At 45.4% G+C, this 18,003-nt stretch overlaps 1 protein-coding gene across 1 annotated transcript; it reads left to right on the top strand.

Annotated features, from left to right (window-relative positions):
* Positions 1–9: 9 nt before the first annotated feature.
* On the top strand, positions 10–15,052 carry DRD4 (dopamine receptor D4; the record flags this gene model as incomplete). The annotated part of the gene is made up of 4 exons (XM_085307393.1): positions 10–243; positions 12,840–12,952; positions 13,460–14,013; positions 14,778–15,052. Coding segments are annotated over 4 exons (1,104 nt in total), but the record flags the coding sequence as incomplete, so codon positions are not given.
* Between the last annotated feature and the right edge of the window lie 2,951 nt (positions 15,053–18,003).

The raw sequence follows: 18,003 nt of genomic DNA, 5'->3' as shown, positions 1-18,003 counted from the left end.
GGGGCCACGGGGCCGGGCAACGGCACCGGCACCGCGCCGCCGCCGCCGCCGGGTCACAACGTCGCCGCCCTGGTGCTGGGCATCGTCCTCATCCTGCTCATCGTGGGCGGCAACGCGCTGGTGTGCCTCAGCGTGTGCACGGAGCGGGCGCTGAAGACCACCACCAACTACTTCATCGTCAGCCTCGCCGTGGCCGACCTGCTGCTCGCCGTTCTCGTCCTGCCCCTCTACGTCTACTCCGAGGTGAGGCCACCGCCGGGGAGACTGGGGGCTGCAGYGAGAGCAGGGAAGGGGGCTGCAGCGGCAGCACGGGCTGCAGTGGGGCCGGGGGTGGGCGCGTGTTGGGACTGTGGTGTACCCCATCGCACTCAGTATCTTTCACTGGGCTTTTGTGCCTGGAGGTCCTGAAAGTTGCAGGGCTGTGGGGTGGGATCCACAAGAGACCAAATAACAAGGGTTAAAAACCCTTCCTGGGATTGTTCCCCACCTGTGGCCCGGAAATCCCTGCCTGCCTCCCTTGCTGCAGCCTCTGGCCTCCCGCTTCCCCCTCCTCCCTTGCTGGAATGCATGTGTTACCTTCAAACCACCGCAGGTTCCCCTTTTTTCCTCCTGTCATCCCTGTTCATCTGCATTGGAAAAGCTCTGAAGGACAATTAGTAGCAAAAAACAGGTTGGCAGAAGTTCTGGTTCTTGCAATCACAGCGCTGCGTGGTCCCTGTGTGCGTGGGTAAGGGGGTTTCCCTTCGTCCTTCTCTGGTGAGCCATGATGCTGACGGGACTACCAAGGTGGTGTAGCAGAAATGGAAATCCTCTGGGCTGGGTGAGCAGCTCCGGGAAGTTCTCGGCAAGTCCCAGGCTGGGGTACAGATTGCCAATGAGAAAATTTTAGGAAGGGATAGAGGGCTCCTGTGCTCTGCTCTGTCTGGTATGAGGTGATCAGCTGTTGGGGATAAGGGAGCTCTTTAGCTAGGAAATGGGTTGCCATGCCAGGTTGAGGAGGATTAATTGCTTTTTTAGGGAGCTAGTTGGTGTTCTCCTTCCTTTGAAGAACTACATAAAGGCTGCTTTGGTCTGCTTGCTGCAGGGCTCCTCCTGGCTGGATGTGTTCTTGTTTGCGCAGTCCTGACCCCTTGTATGCAGATGGTTGCRCAGAGCCACTGTGAACTTTGGGACAGGCCTTCTCTCCACCTCAGAAACTGCGATGGCTGAGGGAGAGGCTGGAGCCAGAGGCAAGGATGTGCATTCAGGTTCTCCTGAGGCTGAGTGGTTTTGCATTTCTCTCTGCCTCTGTTTTCTCAGTTATGAAAGGGAGATATATTTTTACTATCTGGGGATCGATAATGCCTTAAGATTGCAGGGGGATTTGTTGGATCAGGGTGCAGAGGATGGCTAGAGCCTGCCTGTTACTACCAGCCTGTGGCTCTTTCACTGCTCTCACTGCAGCCCTAGCTCTCCCCAGAGGTGAGCGGATGAAAGTCTCTGTGGGCCAGAATAGCTTTTTATTTATTTATTTTACTTCTATCTTCTGGTCTTCTGGGATAGCTGGTAGTGTAACGGAGTCTTTTTTTTTTTTTTTTTTTTCTGCTAGATGTGAGGGGGGAGCCAGGATTTTCCCTCATGCAGAGTCTGAGGTGTACCCTGGGGGCTCAGAAGGGCAGTTCAGTCAGACTTTCTGACCTAGTATTTGGTCACAGCTGCATAGTTTGTAAGGTGGTTGCTTAGGTACTTTCTCAGGGAATGAAAGGGGCCATCCCCATTCCCCGGCAGAGCGGCATTCCTACGTTGATGCCCGGGCCAAGAAAAAACACCAGTATCCCCAAAGTGCTCAAGCCATAGCATTTTCCCTTCTCTTCCATCCCAGGGCTGCCATTCAGCACCTGACAAGGTTGGGCTTATATCTTCTTAAGCTAGGAAGGTTGTAGATTAGAGCTTAGGATGCTCTTAGCTACRTGGTCCTAGGATTTCTTAGGACATTGTGACCTTTCTGGAGATAAAGGTTTTCTACAGGGACATGCTCAGTTGGGGAGCTAGAAGAAGAACCAGTGAAGAACAGGAGCAGTAGATTTCCCTCTCTCTTCCCCCCCCACTGACAGGAGCCCCGTCATGTTGCTTGTTTTGGGTTGTTCTGTTTTAACTTGTTGCCTCAATTTTGGCATTAGAAAGTTGGATCCATCTTTCTCCACCATTCTTTTCAGCTACTTCTTGCTAATTGGAATTTCTTTTTGGGGGGAGAGGGGTGGTTGTTTTCCTTGCTTTTTCTGTTTTCTTTCCATGTCTCCTGTCCCTGACTCTGTGGGCAGATACGCATAGCAATGTGATTTCCTCTGGCCTGCAGGTCCAGACCTTGCTGGCATCTGTAAAATGCTGGTTACTGTACTTGGAGGTACCTCTGAAAATGCTTCCAATTGGGCATGCGCGTTTTGGGGGTTTCCTTGCATATCAGAGAACATTCTACAAATGCTGGATTCTCAGACAATGGGTGTCTGACCCTACCTAAGCTTTAAAAACCTGGGCTGTCCAGCCTGTGCTTGAGCTGAGATGATCCTTTAAGTGTGTTCATTTCCATGGCTGTTCATAAACATCAGTTACGGGGCTTAATTCTCCAATGTCTCTGCACCCCTGATATTAAACAGGGCATGGAGGAGGCATACTGGCAGAACTGACCTTCCCTCTGAGTCCCGTGGCTTCTGCAACAAGGCAGGATTTTAGAGGCATAAGAGACCTTGTGAAAAGGCAGCACACACCAGGATCTGCACTCATCTAGTAGCCACTTCAAATCACCTCACAGACTGACTATGGAAGGTGCTGTATGGGCAAGGAGTGAAAGGCAGCAATGTATAGCAAGCATRAGCTCTTTGAGCAGGCAATGGGGTTTGGAAATATAGGGCAGCTTAGGTTGTTGGTCAGTGCTAAAAAACTGGTTTCCTGCCTTGCAATTTCTCTGTGGGCTCAGAGCCTACAGAGCTTGATGCTTATTTTTAATAATCTCCTATATACTGGTTGGGGATTTGCAGCTTGCTTCATTGTGAAATATGCTAAGAAGAGGTCAGAGTGGCCATTAAGTCAGTGCCAGTGGACTGAATTTTTCTGGTTTTAAGAGGCCAAAGTGAAAGCTGGATATCAGAATCAGATGCTCAGTCTGCATGTATAAATGCAAATGCATCCCTCGTTGTGAAGGCTGGAACAGAGGTAGATCATCCAGTTGTTAATGAGGAAAGGAAAAGTGACCTAGGCAGGCAGGACAAAGGGTATAAGGTATAGTGTGACCACTGTTTCTTAAAAGTAGCTTGATTTCAACTTGTACTCTGTGCCATTCCATTTAGGCACTCCAAATGTGGCCTGGGCAGTCAAGAGGCATCTCCTGAGTGTTTAACATTTGGGTTTTTTTTTCTTTCTTCTCTCTCTCTTTCTTTTTAATGCTACTCCTGACAGTCCAAGTGGACTTCTACCTATAACCATAAAGTATGACCACTTCCTTCTTTCAGCAGGAAAAGCTTGGTCACCTTGTGCTTTTTCCCTGTAAGATGACTTTTTGTGTCAGATTTCTAGAATCATTCCTCCCAATCATGGCTTTAGAAGACAGCCAAAGGGATTTACAATTGAGATGTGACATCTGAGATCCCTACAAAATGACAGATTTCCCATGGGCTTCCATGGAGCTGAGTTTGCCTCCTGTGAGATATGGATTATCTTTTGCTGCTCTTCACAAAAGCCTGAGTACAGTGGGACAGGCCTTGATCTTGGTTGCTATTTCTAGTTGTTAGGAAAGCTTATTCCAGTGCATTAGCAGCCGATGTTGACACATATTGTCCTGTCGCACTTTTGAAAGAGCCGGAATAACTTTTTCTCACAGCTAAACTCTTAGTTTTAGAAGTCTTGGCTGTAGGGGGCCAAATTAGGTGTTAGTACTCTGTGGATGTCCCTTGTTTGTTCCTGCAGGGTTGGAGGATTGCTGAAAGCAGGTGCTAGACAAGGGCAAAATTGGTACATGCAGTCACAACCATTTCCTTTCAGCACTGTTTCACCATCACTGCAGTGTTGCCTGGAATGGGGGAAGGGAAATGGGGTCATGTTATGCAAACTTTCTCCAGTTCTGTCCCTACCTGTGCATCTTATGGGAGAAGCATCACAATGATGCAATGGCTTTCTGATGGTGAGCAAGAGATGAGTCTATTACTCCTGGTCAAGTCTGGTCCTGTTATACTAGGCTTTCTCAGCTAATTCAAAAATGGCATATCCTTGCCTGCAAAAACTTGGTTGGTAAACAGGCCAGCAGTGWCAGGAAATCTGTATCTTCCACTGAGCTGGTGCTGTGTGGCTCTTTCTAGATATGCAGGAAAGCCTTCCTGCTGGTTGTTGAACAYAGATCCCTTTAGACCTCTTCTCCCCACATTTTTGTGAGAGGAACATTTGCCACTGAGTACTGCCCTGTTCTAAATCTCTCCCTTGTGTTTGCTGTGCATTGATGAGAGTCCTTCAGTCTGTATTTCTCTCCTCATTAATTTGCTCTGTTGAATTTATCTTCCTTAGCAACTCAAGTTCACACTTGGGGCCTTAATGAGAAAGAGTGCTCTAACTGATGTGAGAAGCAGCTCTTCAGTAAATTTGAATATTGATGTAGTTTGTCAGTTCTGATCTTCCACCAGAAGCATCCTATCCGTGGAGAAAGTAAGAAACATCAGCTTTCCACCATGTCAGAGCACCCATTTCCCAACCAAACAGCTTCTGAGACTTTTCTGAGACTGTGGACGTGAAGTGATTTTTTGCTGGGACAGTGCTTACAGCCTTGTTCATACGGCTCTTCTGTAGAAGCACACCATATTTAGAAAAAACAGAAGCACTTCTGCACTCTGATCATTCTTGATTCTCTTTGGAGTGCTGGTTCAAGATGGAAATGGATTGACAAGCTGAGGGCAGAGGAGGTGRATTAGTAGTGTTTGCCATCTCTTTCCCTAGCTACTACACGGGGGTGACTGAAACAACRTGCAGGTAAAAATAGGTACATGTGCAATCATATGTCAGACCACAGTCTGAGGATGCAGATGTGTCCAACACTTTCCACTAAACTTGTTCAAGCACYRCAAAGAAAATGTGTAGTGTTAGCCMGTTGTTAATTACCTCATGACCATCTGCTCTGATAAGCAGAAGGTATTATATTCTCTAACTTGCTTGAATATCCCAAATCTTCGGTCTTTAGTCATACTGACTTCAGCAGGAGTTCTGCTTCAGTAAACAATATGGTGGGAAGTAGTAAGATCCAATGGGAAAGGCAGACTGTTCTTCTGCAGCATCCTTGKCTTTCTGACAGGAGTGCGAGTGTTTTGCTGTCCTGGGAATCCGCTGGCAGTAAGGCAAGGATGATAGGAAATGAAGGTGAATGAGATGGCTTGGGGCATTCCCAGGGCTCCAAGATAATTCCCCAGGAATCTGAAAGGAGGCCCAGAGAAGATATCACAGTCTGCCTGGAACACTGACAGCACTGAGGATGGGGGTTATTGCTCCCTTGAAGCAGTGAGAATGCCTAGAGAAAGCTGAGCTGTGAGCTGTTCTGGAGGTACTGCAGAATATTGTTAGGCTTCGAGTGCCTTTGCCCACTAGAAATCTGCTGTTAGGGAGCTGTGTGGCTACAGAGACTTGCCTTTGTGCTCARTTGCTTCATCAGCACCAAAGCACTCTGACAGTGGCGTGAACCACAGTGGTCTTTCAGTTACATAGTCCTGCCTCACTTAAAATGAACAGGAGACATTTGCAGCTTGGCAGGAACTAGACTGGGCAACTTCCGCGCTTGTACTCCACTGTAGAGTGGATGTCGTACCTGCTCCTCTCTGCAGGCTGTTTCTCTGATCAGCTCTTTCCTTAATCCATCCTGAGTGACTGAGCTGTGAAACAGATCTGATCCAGGAAGCTGCTGGCAGGCACCTTGTAGGGCATGGTTATGTAAACATCTTTGCTACTGAGATCTAGTTGATTAAGAAAAAGCAGAAACTATTTTAGCAGATCTGCCTGTTTACCCTTCTCCTGCAGGTCAGGAAAGTTTTCTGACAGCATGCAGTCTGCCATGCAGGTCCTCAGAGCAACAGAGCAGCCAGTCACTAACTATACAAGCCTTTTCTTGGTGAGGATGATGCTGTAGCTTCTGCGTAAAACTTTTCAGGGTGTCAGTGTAGCACTGATAGAAAGACATCTCTCTCTTTTTTTTTTTTTGGCAATGAATCCTGTATACGTGTGCATACAGTCTACTGCCCTCCAAATTTTTTGTGTCTCTGTGAATGAGTCATTCTGTTTGCAAAAATATTCAAGATTAAAGTATTTCTGGGAATCATCAGCTTCAGCTGGAGTAGAAGATCTTCTAGGCCTGAGTGATGTGTGAGCTTCACAGTCTCTGGACAAAATAGTGAGGAGGTGATATAGCCCTGCAGTTGTAAACCAGTGCTAGGGATTTTCAGTGACCAATACTATGGGGAGGTAGTCTTTGTATTTTGGGCCCTTAAAATGTTTCAGAATGGATGATCAGGCTTGCTCCGTGTTTCTGTAAAACCYTGGCCTTAAAGATTTAAGGCAGGAAAGGACTTTAGAGCAGGCAGTAAAGCCACCTTTGTCTTGTATCCCACTCCCTCCTCCCTCCTTGGAGACTGTATTGTGTCTTCTAGAGAAGGTGGTGGTCAGCATGGCTCACAAAAAAGGCACAGGGTCAGCTTCTTGCAAGCATATAGGAAATTCTTTAACTCTGATACAGGACTTTTCCCATTTGCAAGGATTATTCTTCTTCTAATTAGTGCCATATCCTTCTTGGTAGGCTTGACACTTCCAGTGTCTCCATGTTGCGCACTTGAACCATGGCCTTGCTGCGCACTTGAACCATGGCCTTGCTGAGGGTGGGCAGATGCTTGTTCAGAAATTGAGCTTGGCATCTCCTAATTCACTTGCAGTCTGTGTGCTGCTGTTGCCTGGGTCTCTTATTTCTGTTGCCATCATCACCAGAAACTAAAGGACTGATTTGTGCTCTCTGTTTCTCAGTGAGCCCATTTGTAGGGCTGGCAAGAGAGGCAGATGCAAAGGTCCCATGTGCTGCTATAAGAACTTTTTTTTCATAGGAAATAAGATAAAGAAACCTTTGTCATCAACCTGTCTCATGCTCTTAGGATTACCAACAGTGTAAGAGCCCTTCTGATATGAGGCATGTTTGCAAGAAGGCAGATTTTCTCTTACAAAMTGGGTGTACTTAGGAATAGGACCATCAAGATGACCGGAGCTAGGAATGCAGTCTGCTGAAAGGGCCTCTTGAGTTGTCAAGTTCACCTCCCACCAACCTGTAAAATCTCTTCTATAACCTCTTTGTATTCTGTGTAATAAGAAGTTTGAGTTGCTCCTCCTCTGCCCTTAGTGGTAGTCCAGACCTAAGTGCCATGTGCAGTGAGATATGAGATGCGAGTATCTTGTACAAGACCACAGTGACTGCATGCGAATTTACTGGTGTTGCCAACCTTGGTCAGCTAAACTAGCGTCCAGTCTGCACCTGGAATGCTGCTTTGAAAAGAGTTTGGCTTGTGTGCAGAAATGGGATGCTTATCATTTTCCTATAAACCCTTGTCTGACACAGAACACTGAGCTCAGGGTAGAACGTGACACACACACCCCCACCACCACACACCTACTGTTCCATCTTCTTCCAAGAAATGATGCTTATAGGTTTCAAGTATAGTGGTTAATATGCCTATCCTCATGCATTTAGCAGGCTCACTCTATATATATTCTTGCCTGGAGCTGTGCAAACAGCCAACAGCCTTATATAAGACCTGACAGATAGTTTGGCTTGCGGGGCTTTGTTTTATTTTGTTAAGGGGCACAGCGAAACAGACTCTCTACAGGCGTGCTGTAGTAACTAGCTGGCTGTGCCTTCTCAGCATCAACGCCTCAGTCGTGTTGCTGGAAACAACAAGGGGCYTTGTGCTAAGAAAGTAGAGAATACAAAAATAAATAAATAAATAAATAAAAGCTGATGGAAGTGGAGTTCCTCAGGAGTACTATTTAAGGGCAGCCTGAGCTGTTTATGATCCCTAAAGCTTTACACGGTACCTTGATGGGCTAATCTTCTGCAGCCTACTGTAATCAGGTACCAGTTAATCACATGACCCAGCAAAGCCAGCTAGGCCTCTAATCCAAAGTCACTCATGCATCGGAGAGGTTCTTGGTGCATTTTGCTAAACTGCGCAGAAAAGCAACATGGTATGATAGCAAGTCCTCTCCCGCTGCTTTTCCCAAAATGAAAGTCTTCTAAAAMAAAGAGAGAGAAAAGGGAAGGGCCTGTAATATTTTCTGAGTGGCCAACTTGAATCTTCTGGCAAAGAAGGTGTCCTGTGAAGGTGCTTAGCTGCTGCAGTCTGAGAGCTCTTCTCCCTTTCAGAATCMATTAGTTCACCAAAATTATAATCTACTTTTGAAAATTATGGCTCAAATTCTTTCTCTCGTAATCTGAACTGAATTTATCAGGATCCCAGTGAAGCTAGCAAAAATTTGATGGTTCATTTTCTTGATTTACTTCCCAAATTCAGTTTGGAACGGCTGGTCTATGTGAGCCAAAACCGGAATGAAGCATTTAGGTCTGCATCCTGATCTCTTTTGGAGGTTCAGTTTACCTCCCCTCCTTTAAGGAGATATATATATATATAAAAAGCCAAATAGTTTCTTCAGTCTACTGAGTCTACTTTGGCTTTATAGCTCCACTAACCATAATCCTGTGTGTGACATCACTACTACCTGATAATCCATGGAGCGCTGCCTGCCCTGTAAGCGTGTACAGGGGTGATTGTGAATATGGAAGAACATCAGGTTGGTGCAGGTCACTGTTAATGCCCAAAATTCTAGAGGAAAACCAAAGTGCTGGCTGGAAGTAGACTTGGAAACATTGCACTTCAAGCTAGGGAAGACCTAATGCTCTACTCCATGGGGAAATTGCAGCCCTCATCTCAGGGACTCTTCTTTCTGCTGGAGCACCAGATAGAGATGCCTGACACCCTGGGCCAAAAACATGTGGCATAAAATACCACGTGGACTTCAGTCCCCAAATGCAGAAACAAAATACCACATTGTGAAGTTTTCTGTCCCAGTTCTACAGGTTGCTGACACTTCTCTGACTTTGCAGAAAACCCAAGAAAGAGTGAGCAAACTTGTTTTCCAGCTRCAGTTACTCTTTTGTTCAAAGGACTGAAAAGTACTGTTTCTCTCCCAGTTGCTCAGTAAGATGAGTTGCCACAGGGCAAATGTGACTCAGAAGGATTCTTCTCYCCTGAACCAGTCATGGACAGGTTCTGCCCTGAGGTGCTAATTTCTTTTTGCTCCTTGCTTGTCTCCCTCAGCCAGTGGGTATCGTTGCTTTGCAAGGCCTTGTGCACTCTGGGAGTTTCCAAACTGTAGTACCTATCTTGCTGCCTCCGAAGGTGAGGCTCAAGCTGGAAGTGATTCCACATTGCAGGGCATCAGGAAGCAGCTGGAGGAGAGGGGTGGTTAATTTTCCTGTGCTGTCCACAGTAGAGTTTGGTTCGGTGGACCTGTTCCTGACAGGGAAGAGGATCTTTGCACTTGCCCACTGTGATGTGGAGGGTGTTACAACAGTATTATCACAGGTTTACTTTGGACAAAGGATGGAGAGCAGCCATGGAGTAGAAGTGGAGATGCAGGGTTTCTCTCTGACACAGCACTGTATAAACAGAGCTACATACTATGGGCAAAAAGCACTGTTCAGAGCCAGATGAGCACTGCTCTACTGCTCCTGCAGTGCAGGCATCTTCGTGGGAGATACACCTCCAGTTTGCTGTCCAGCCTTGGTCATGTTACCAGCAAGGTCTACAAGTGCTGCAGTGCTACAGCTGCCTCCCTGGATGGCCTTCCTTTGGGTTACTTAGACTAGACTGAACAAAAGCACTTTTCCTTGCTTTCACGTTTATTAAGCAAATACAACAGCGGTCTATTTCTTTTTTTGACTTCATTCCCTCACTCCTCACTTTACACTTGCAAATCAGTTGAACTTCTCTCCATCTTCCAGGCACTCCAGCCCTTGGTTTCTGAAGTGGCTTATCCACTTGTGTGCCTGGGGTTATATCATTCCTCAGGACTTTGCAAAGGGGAATTGGTCAGGATGTGCTCTGAAACAATGGGGCAGTAATTAGGTCACATCAGCAAGGTTGTTAAGCTCTGAAAAGTAATTGCACAAGACTGCTCTGGTGTTAGGGTGAGGGCTCATGCAAATGAAGGCAAATAAGTCTGTACTGTGCACTATAAGACATTTGTGAATGAGCTTAGAAGGTTTGAAAGCCCAGGCACCAGCAGCCAGAGAGAAGTGACCTGGGCAGCAGTCTGCTTGAGGCAGATCTGATCACCTCTGATGTGGGAAGCTTTTTAATTAACCTCATTTGATTTGGAAAGGGGAGGGGTATGGAAACTTTAAGTATAAAGATGAGAGACACAGAAAACTTCTGGACCAGGCTGGAAACTGCAGGAGATGGTGAACATAGTGTTCACACCATAACKCATACTTAAAAGCTGTTAGCTTAGCACATAAGGAAGATGCTTTGATGACCTGTGTTCCAGTTGTCAGTCTCAGCTCTTTCTATCTAGGAAGGAATCAATTGGGGAAAAAAGTACCTGGCCAAAAAAGAGGACATCTTGCATGGAGAAAAAGAAAGGCAACAGTGCTGCAAGGAAAGGAAGGGAAGGGCAGCGCTGCTGTGCAAATGCAGCATCTGTATGTTAAGCAGCTGCTGATTCCAAACAGAAATGTTCCCGTGCATTAGTGTTACTTTTTGTGATGGCTTCAGCTCCCTAAATTCTGTAGAAGGTCTGCTTAGAAGACTAACTTTTTCACAAGCTTATCTGTTTATATGACTGCTAAAGAGTATGAGGTAAAGAAAGAGTATGAGGTAAAGAACATACCCACACATATATGAGTGTGTGTGTCTGTGTGTATTGCTGAATGACTATTAGTGCAGTAAAGAATAGATTTGCAAGCTACTGTTAGGACTTGTGTTTGAGTCAGGGATGGCAAGTGATCATTGCTACAGAACATTTTGTTTTGAAGCTAAACTCATACGTCTCCATATGACACACTGAATAGAGGGTTTGGATTCTTAAACTAACCTCTCTCTGCAGAGGGACCCAAAGGATAATTGAATTTGCCTTGCCATCACAGAAACTGGGAGAAAAAAGTTCTCCACAGCTCATTGATTGCTTTTGATTTGCCTTTGTAGGTATGAGTGTGTTGACAATTCTTTGTGAGTGCTGAGCAAACTCACAAAAATAATGACATGYTGGCATCAAGCAGAAAAGGGCTTGAACTTTGCTGTATCAAATTTAAAAGTATGCTCAAATAATAGGCTAGTTTTACAACCGAGTGAACTGGTACAGTAGTGGTGAGATCCCTGTTAGGTTGGGACAAACTTCCACAAACAGTTTCTGGTGGCTGCGCTAGTTTAAGCTGTTGCTGCCCTTCCTTCTGTTCCCTGCCTTATGCTGCGCAAACGTTTGTACAGCTGGCTGAAAATGACTTCGCGGAAAACCAGAAAGTGTCGCTGTGGCTTTAGTGAAGTTGTAAGTAGCCTTTTAATAGCATCTGGTGCCTAGCCCCTACTCAAAGGTGCTTAGTGCTGAACAGCTCTGGGAGTGAAAGTGCCAGATAGTCAATACAAGGACAGCTTTAGCTCTGGAAATACCTTTACCCCCTCCTTCAGTGAGCAAGTGTAGCTAGAACGAAACAAKTTGGTACTTAGGAAGGACATCACCATCTTGTTATAAGAGCCGTACAGTATGCCGCCTCTCAAAATACCATTTCTCTGAACCTCCAGGAAGGAGGATTCTTTGCCTGGCAAAAGAAATGCATGTTTAGTTCCAGAAATACCCTTCAAACAGCTTAGACCCTTCCATCATTAGAGCTTGTGTGTATCTTGCTGAGATGATCTGGCCCACACCATGCCCTGTTCACTCTGCCRGACTGCTACTTCTTGCTCTGCTCCTTACGGTAATAGTACCCAGGCCTAAGACATCATAACGCTGGATCCAAGAAGCTCTTTGTTGTGCCTGCAACTGMGTGTTCTTTGCAGAATATAATTTGGAGTCAGCACTTGCAGGCCAGTGCACAGTGGTATAGTCTTTTGAGTGGTGTGAAGATCACAGAGCATTATAAGAGTTTGATACAGAGGAATGAGGATGCCTGCAATGGCAGAGAGAGAAAACAAAAGATACTATATTTTACTAGCTTTAACATAGTCTGAGGAGGCTGGCCTTGTGCCTAGCATGACAGATTAAACAGTTGTGTACCACAGAGAAAAAATATTTGCATTCAGTTGTAAGCAGGACACTGGAACAGTTTGGAATTGAAAAATGGAAGAGGGGCTTTAGGCACTGTGAATTGTCTAGGAACCTTTACTGGCTTCTTCAGTGACTCACACCTAGAGAGCACAGACTCAGCTCAACTAATGCTTAGCCCTACCTTACTGGGGAGATTTTGGGGGTGGGTCTGATGACTGTCACTCTGCACTAACCCAAGGCTATGATCTGCCCTGTGTCCATTATTCTGCCCAGCTCGATTTGCCTGGCAATCTGTAGACTCTATTCTCTAGGTAGGCCAGAAATGCRAAGTCTTAAGGAAGCGGTGATCTTTCTGGCACCACTGCTTTGCTGAAAGGGAGTTATGATGCCGAAAGGGCCTTATGGCTTGACTTCAGGCTTCTTATTTGATTGGAGGACAATCTGAATGGCTGAGGTTCCTGCACACGGAGTTGCTCCTTCCCTGCATTTGAAAGGCAGTCAGATATGGTACCCACTGAGCTGGGGATCTCTTCCTTCAGTTCCAGGGAGGCGTGTGGTCCCTCAGCATGGTGCTGTGTGATGCCCTGATGACCATGGATGTGATGCTCTGCACAGCCTCCATCTTCAATCTCTGTGCTATCAGTGTGGATCGGTAAGTGCCTCTCTCCTCTTTATGCCTGCCTTCCCATGCTGGAGGAAGTGGATCATGCAGGTATTTCTGGATTCTGGCATCAAGCTGCTTCCATACACGCCCCTGCTAAGATCACATGCAGAGTGAGAATGTGGTCAAACAAATCTTGTCTTTTCCCTGCTGCTGTGCCCTTTTGCTGCAGAGAGACTGGGTCCTATTTTCCCCCTAAGATGGATGTTCTGCACTACCATTTTCCTTCATCGCCGGCTTTGTGTCCCATCATTAGCCTCACAGTGGCCAAGCTGAAAGCACAATTGTGCGACTAGGACAGGGCTGTCTATCCCTTAGCATGCTCTTCTAATGAGGAAGACTGGTTGTAGCCCAGGCCTCAGCTACATAAGTAAATCAAAAGGGGGGAATCACTGAGCAGTGAAGGACAGTGGCAAGCAGTTCTGGGAACAGTCCCTTGCATCCTGTGTGGTGACACCACCATCCTATTGCTTACTCACCTGGGGTCTGTGCTGGCAGGTTTATCGCTGTTTCAGTCCCACTGAACTACAACCGGCGGCAGATTGACCTGCGGCAGTTGATCCTGATCTCCACCACTTGGATCTTTGCCTTTGCTGTGGCGTCTCCAGTCATATTTGGCCTCAACAACGTTCCAAACCGGGACCCCAGCTTGTGTCAGTTGGAGGATGACAACTACATTGTGTATTCCTCCATCTGCTCCTTCTTTATCCCCTGCCCTGTCATGCTGGTGCTCTACTGCGCCATGTTCCAAGGACTCAAGCGCTGGGAAGAAGCTCGCAAGTCCAAGCTGAGGGGCAGCATCTATGGGGGCAGCAGGAAGCTCTATCACCCCTCGCCCTTCATTGAGAGAGAGCAGGCTGGACTGGAGCCAGATGAGTGCAACCCTTACGCCTGCTCTGACCCTCCCGTGCCTGGGGACTATGTGATGAACAATGGCGTCCAGACTGTCTCTTACCCACACCTCAAATACCCACACCCGGGACATAAACGGAAACAGGCTAAGATCAACGGCCGGGAGCGAAAGGCCATGAGGGTGCTGCCTGTTGTTGTTGGTGAGTAACAGTCTGCAATGGTCAGGAGAGGGTGGGAAACACGCTGCATTGACTCACAACAAGATTCAGTCTAACAGAACTTGCTTGAGCCTAGTTAAGTGAACACAGATTGGGTTTCCTTGTGGACTCCCCTGCCATGAGTCAAATTTCCTGGGCATGGTTGCTTGTACAGCAATTAGAGCTGTCGCTCTAAAAAAACTGAATTTTTTTCATTGCTGGAGGAGATGAGGGTGGGATAAAGCCACCTCCTTCTTACTCCACTGGCCAGTGCCAAGTCTTTACTCCTTCTCCTCCTCCCTTTGATATGTGGACTGGTGTTTTAACATCCATCCTCCCCTTGCTACTGTGGAACAGTCTGGTTGCAGCATAAGGCGGGGAGAGGTGCCTCACCCATCTATTGCTGTGACAGGACAGCTACAAGTTTATCAAGTGAACAGCTCAGCACCCCTTTGATCAAGAGGAGTAGTGTCAACAAACAACACTTAGGGAAGAACATTTGTACGCTGTTTATAATTTGACTTTTTCTGCAAAGTAAATTTGTGRTTCCTGGTATCTTAAATGCAAATCCAAAATGATACATCACTTAAACTTATCTTTTGTCAAATACTGAAAGGTCTGCTCTACACATCAGCATGTCTGCTGTTTTTCCCCCTAGCACTCTGAACTGTCTGCATTCTTGTTTGGCCCAGTTTGCATTTCTTGTTAAATTAAACTCTTTCATAATACTCATATGACTTTTTCTCTTTTTAACATCCTTCTGGCAGGTGCTTTCCTATTCTGCTGGACACCTTTTTTTGTGGTCCACATTACAAGGGCTCTCTGCAAGTCCTGCATCATTCCTACRCAAGTCACCAGCATTGTCACTTGGCTGGGTTACGTCAACAGTGCTGTCAACCCCATCATTTATACAGTTTTCAATGCAGAGTTCAGGAACTTCTTCCGCAAAGTCTTGCACGTCTTCTGCTGAGTCTACTGGAACTGGAGGGGAAAAGGAAAGACCTGGATATTTTTGTATGGTTCATTAAAGTTCTATTTCTGCCCAAGGTCTATTGTTGTTGTTGGGGTGGAGGGAAGGAGGAGAGGTGGCAGATAATTGTTCCCAGGTCTTTATCTCCACTACAAAGAGTTACAGGTAAGTACCAGCTCAGAAGCTCTTCCCATTGGATACTGCTCATGTTGTCAAGTTTTTAAACACTTGATGGTTGACATAAGTGGCATGAGATGCAACAAGAAAGCATGGATGGTTCTCAAAAGAGCTCTTGCTTTGTATTCAGCTGTTTCTTCTACTTTGGGCTCCTTTTAGCACAAGGGCAGTCACTAAGCAAAACACACACCACCCCATAAGCCACAAAGGCAGAAGAGCTTTGAAGCATAGACCTGCTCTGGCCCAGAGAGTCACAGACATGTTCACTGCTCTCAAACCCTGCTTAGGGGAAATCCTACCAGATACTGTCTCAGGATGGCTTACTGAAGAAGCTGTCTGGCGCACAGCCCTCCCTTATTGCTGTCCACCTTGGCAAGGCTCTCAATTGCTTCAGGGCAGCAGGCTCTTGCACACACTTGCATGCACAGGCAGCTGCTGTCTCCAGTGGCCTTTCCAGGCATTTTGGCAATAATACTAAGAAGACCACCGCAAGACAAGAATCATTTATGCCTCCCAGCATAGAGCAGTGCATGCCTAATTAAGACACTGACAGCTCCCAGCCACTCTCATTACAAGCTCACAAAACAGAGCTCTTGCCTTGCTAATTGTCATGGTTTCCCTGCTTGGGAATGGTGATAGCACTCAGGCTGCTGTAGCGCAGGACCTGCAGTCCTAATGGGAAYAAGATTTACAAAGTCCCTTGTAAGAAGACATACGACTGCCTACTAAGTTTTAGATATACACACGCCCAAATGCACAATTATGTTATTGCTAGGCCTCCAAAATTACTTAGCAAGCTGAACAATACATGCCAGAAACCATTCCTAGCCTGCTGAAAAGCCTTTCTTCTCCCTTTTGGTAAACCTGAACACAGTGATGCCAAAGGTAGCCCAAGGGAGGGGATAATGTTTTCCTCTGAGGCTCAGGAGGGAAGAAAATTATTGCTGCACAAAACAACAATCTTCCGACAAATAATTTTTGGATCTGRTTGTTATCTTTCCAATGAGTAATTTGTTTGCTTGGAAACAAAGAAAATTCTGCAGGGAGTTCTTAAGATTTTCTTTGACTAATAATAACAATTGTTCGATCAATTTATCATCTACAGATAAACACAATCAATTCCCACAATGATTATATTTTAAGTTTTCAAGTTCCCTATTTTCAGTCCATGTGTCTGGGACAGTTGCCGAAGATACTTGGGCTCTGATGAGAAACTTGTGAAAGTTTTAAATGTAGATGATTGATATCTACAATTTTTCAGGTAGCAAAAAGGCATGCRTTTGCCTGAGACCTGGAGGGAGACTCTTTGGCTCCCTCTGAACAATCCAGAACTCCTTGCTGGTAAATACCAGCAATGGTTTTCTTTTTAACCCCTTCTCATACACAAACCATTCCCATTACACAAACATGAAACTTAGTAAGTTGGATTCATTATCTTTATGTAAATCCTCCTTGAATCAACACAAAGCTGGATACTTCTCAAACCAGCAGTACTGTAATAAAGACATTTCTCTTTGAAGAATGCAAACCAAAGGTGTGCAGCACTGAAAGTAACTATTTTTCAACTGAAACAGAGTTTGACATTAAAAGTGAAGCTTTAACACTCAGAGGTGCTACTTTTGAACTAGCCTTCCTTGCATTGTAATGCAAGATGCTGCTATCTTGCCTTGATTTATTTTGGGACTGCATCTGTCCAGAGGCTCACTAGATTGCAACTTCATAGCCTTCTCTGAGAAAAGCACCTCTATTCAAATAAACCAATACTACATGGAATTTGGACTGAATTAAAGAAGAAGAGGAAAAAAAAAAMCCCATTACTTGCTCCCTTTCCTGTTCAGTATGAGCTAGGCCATATCAGCAGCCCAGTTGAATGATCAGCTTGCTAATCTTGGAGTTAAAGRTGAACACATATTGCTCAACTGAAGTGCATCTATGCTTTTCATCTACTCAGAGGTGCTGTTGAAGCAGGTTTGTGAACAAAGTTTGCTTTTTATCAAAATAGCAGCATAAGGTGTTTGACATACTGCACTATTTCATTTAGTCAGAAGCAAAACCTTAATGGGCATAAGGTAGAGGCAAGGCACCCTGTAGATTGCCATTAAATTACTGAGGGTTCAATTCAGACTGTCTTTTCAAGTATAATTAACTACTTCTCTTTAAAATTTAGAAAATAGGCAATCATAATGAAACAATGTAGGAACAAACTATTAGAAATACTGAAGTAATGCTTTTGGGAAGTTAGAAGACGGAGTATCTTAACACAGTAATCCAGTTCTCTCCCTCAGGAGTTTTACGTATGTATTTTTTTGTTCTCACTCTGTCTCAGTTTGTGTTTGGCTTTCCATTACAGAATGATTTTCTTATTAGTAGACAGGAATGCTTCTRCCTTTATTTTTCAAAACCTAATTCTTCATCCGCAATAGGCAGCAGTCCCTCCTTTCAGTAGTATTGCCTTTGGCCATTAGGTTCTGCAGTAAGAGAAATAACTTTTCCAGTTATCAGCCAATCATCAGAAAAAAAACATTAATCAACTGCCACCAGCCTGTGCTGGATACTAGTAATCATCTCTCTGTGAAGAGGTCCCATCCGCTGCTTCTCAGTAGCTGCAGCAGCAGGCAAAAAAAAAAAACCCTATTGCATGGACTTTCTGAAGACAGATCTCAACAGTACAGGAGAGCTGGCATAAGAGATGATAAACCAGGTTCCACCGCCTTATAACAAAAAAATCTGAGATTCACAGAGGAGGGAATGGATTTATAAGAAACCTCTAGTTTAAGATTAAAGATTTTCCATCACTTTTTTCTCCCTTATTACTTTTCTGTAACTCTGGATTAAAATTTTCTCTT

The sequence above is a fragment of the Rhea americana genome, unplaced genomic scaffold (genome assembly GCF_003343005.1).
Source record: "Rhea americana isolate MKP2758 unplaced genomic scaffold, rheAme1 scaffold_257, whole genome shotgun sequence".
Taxonomy (NCBI): Eukaryota; Metazoa; Chordata; class Aves; order Rheiformes; family Rheidae; genus Rhea; species Rhea americana.
Note: the sequence above shows the minus strand (reverse complement) of the source record. Positions and strands in the feature narration are given on the sequence as shown.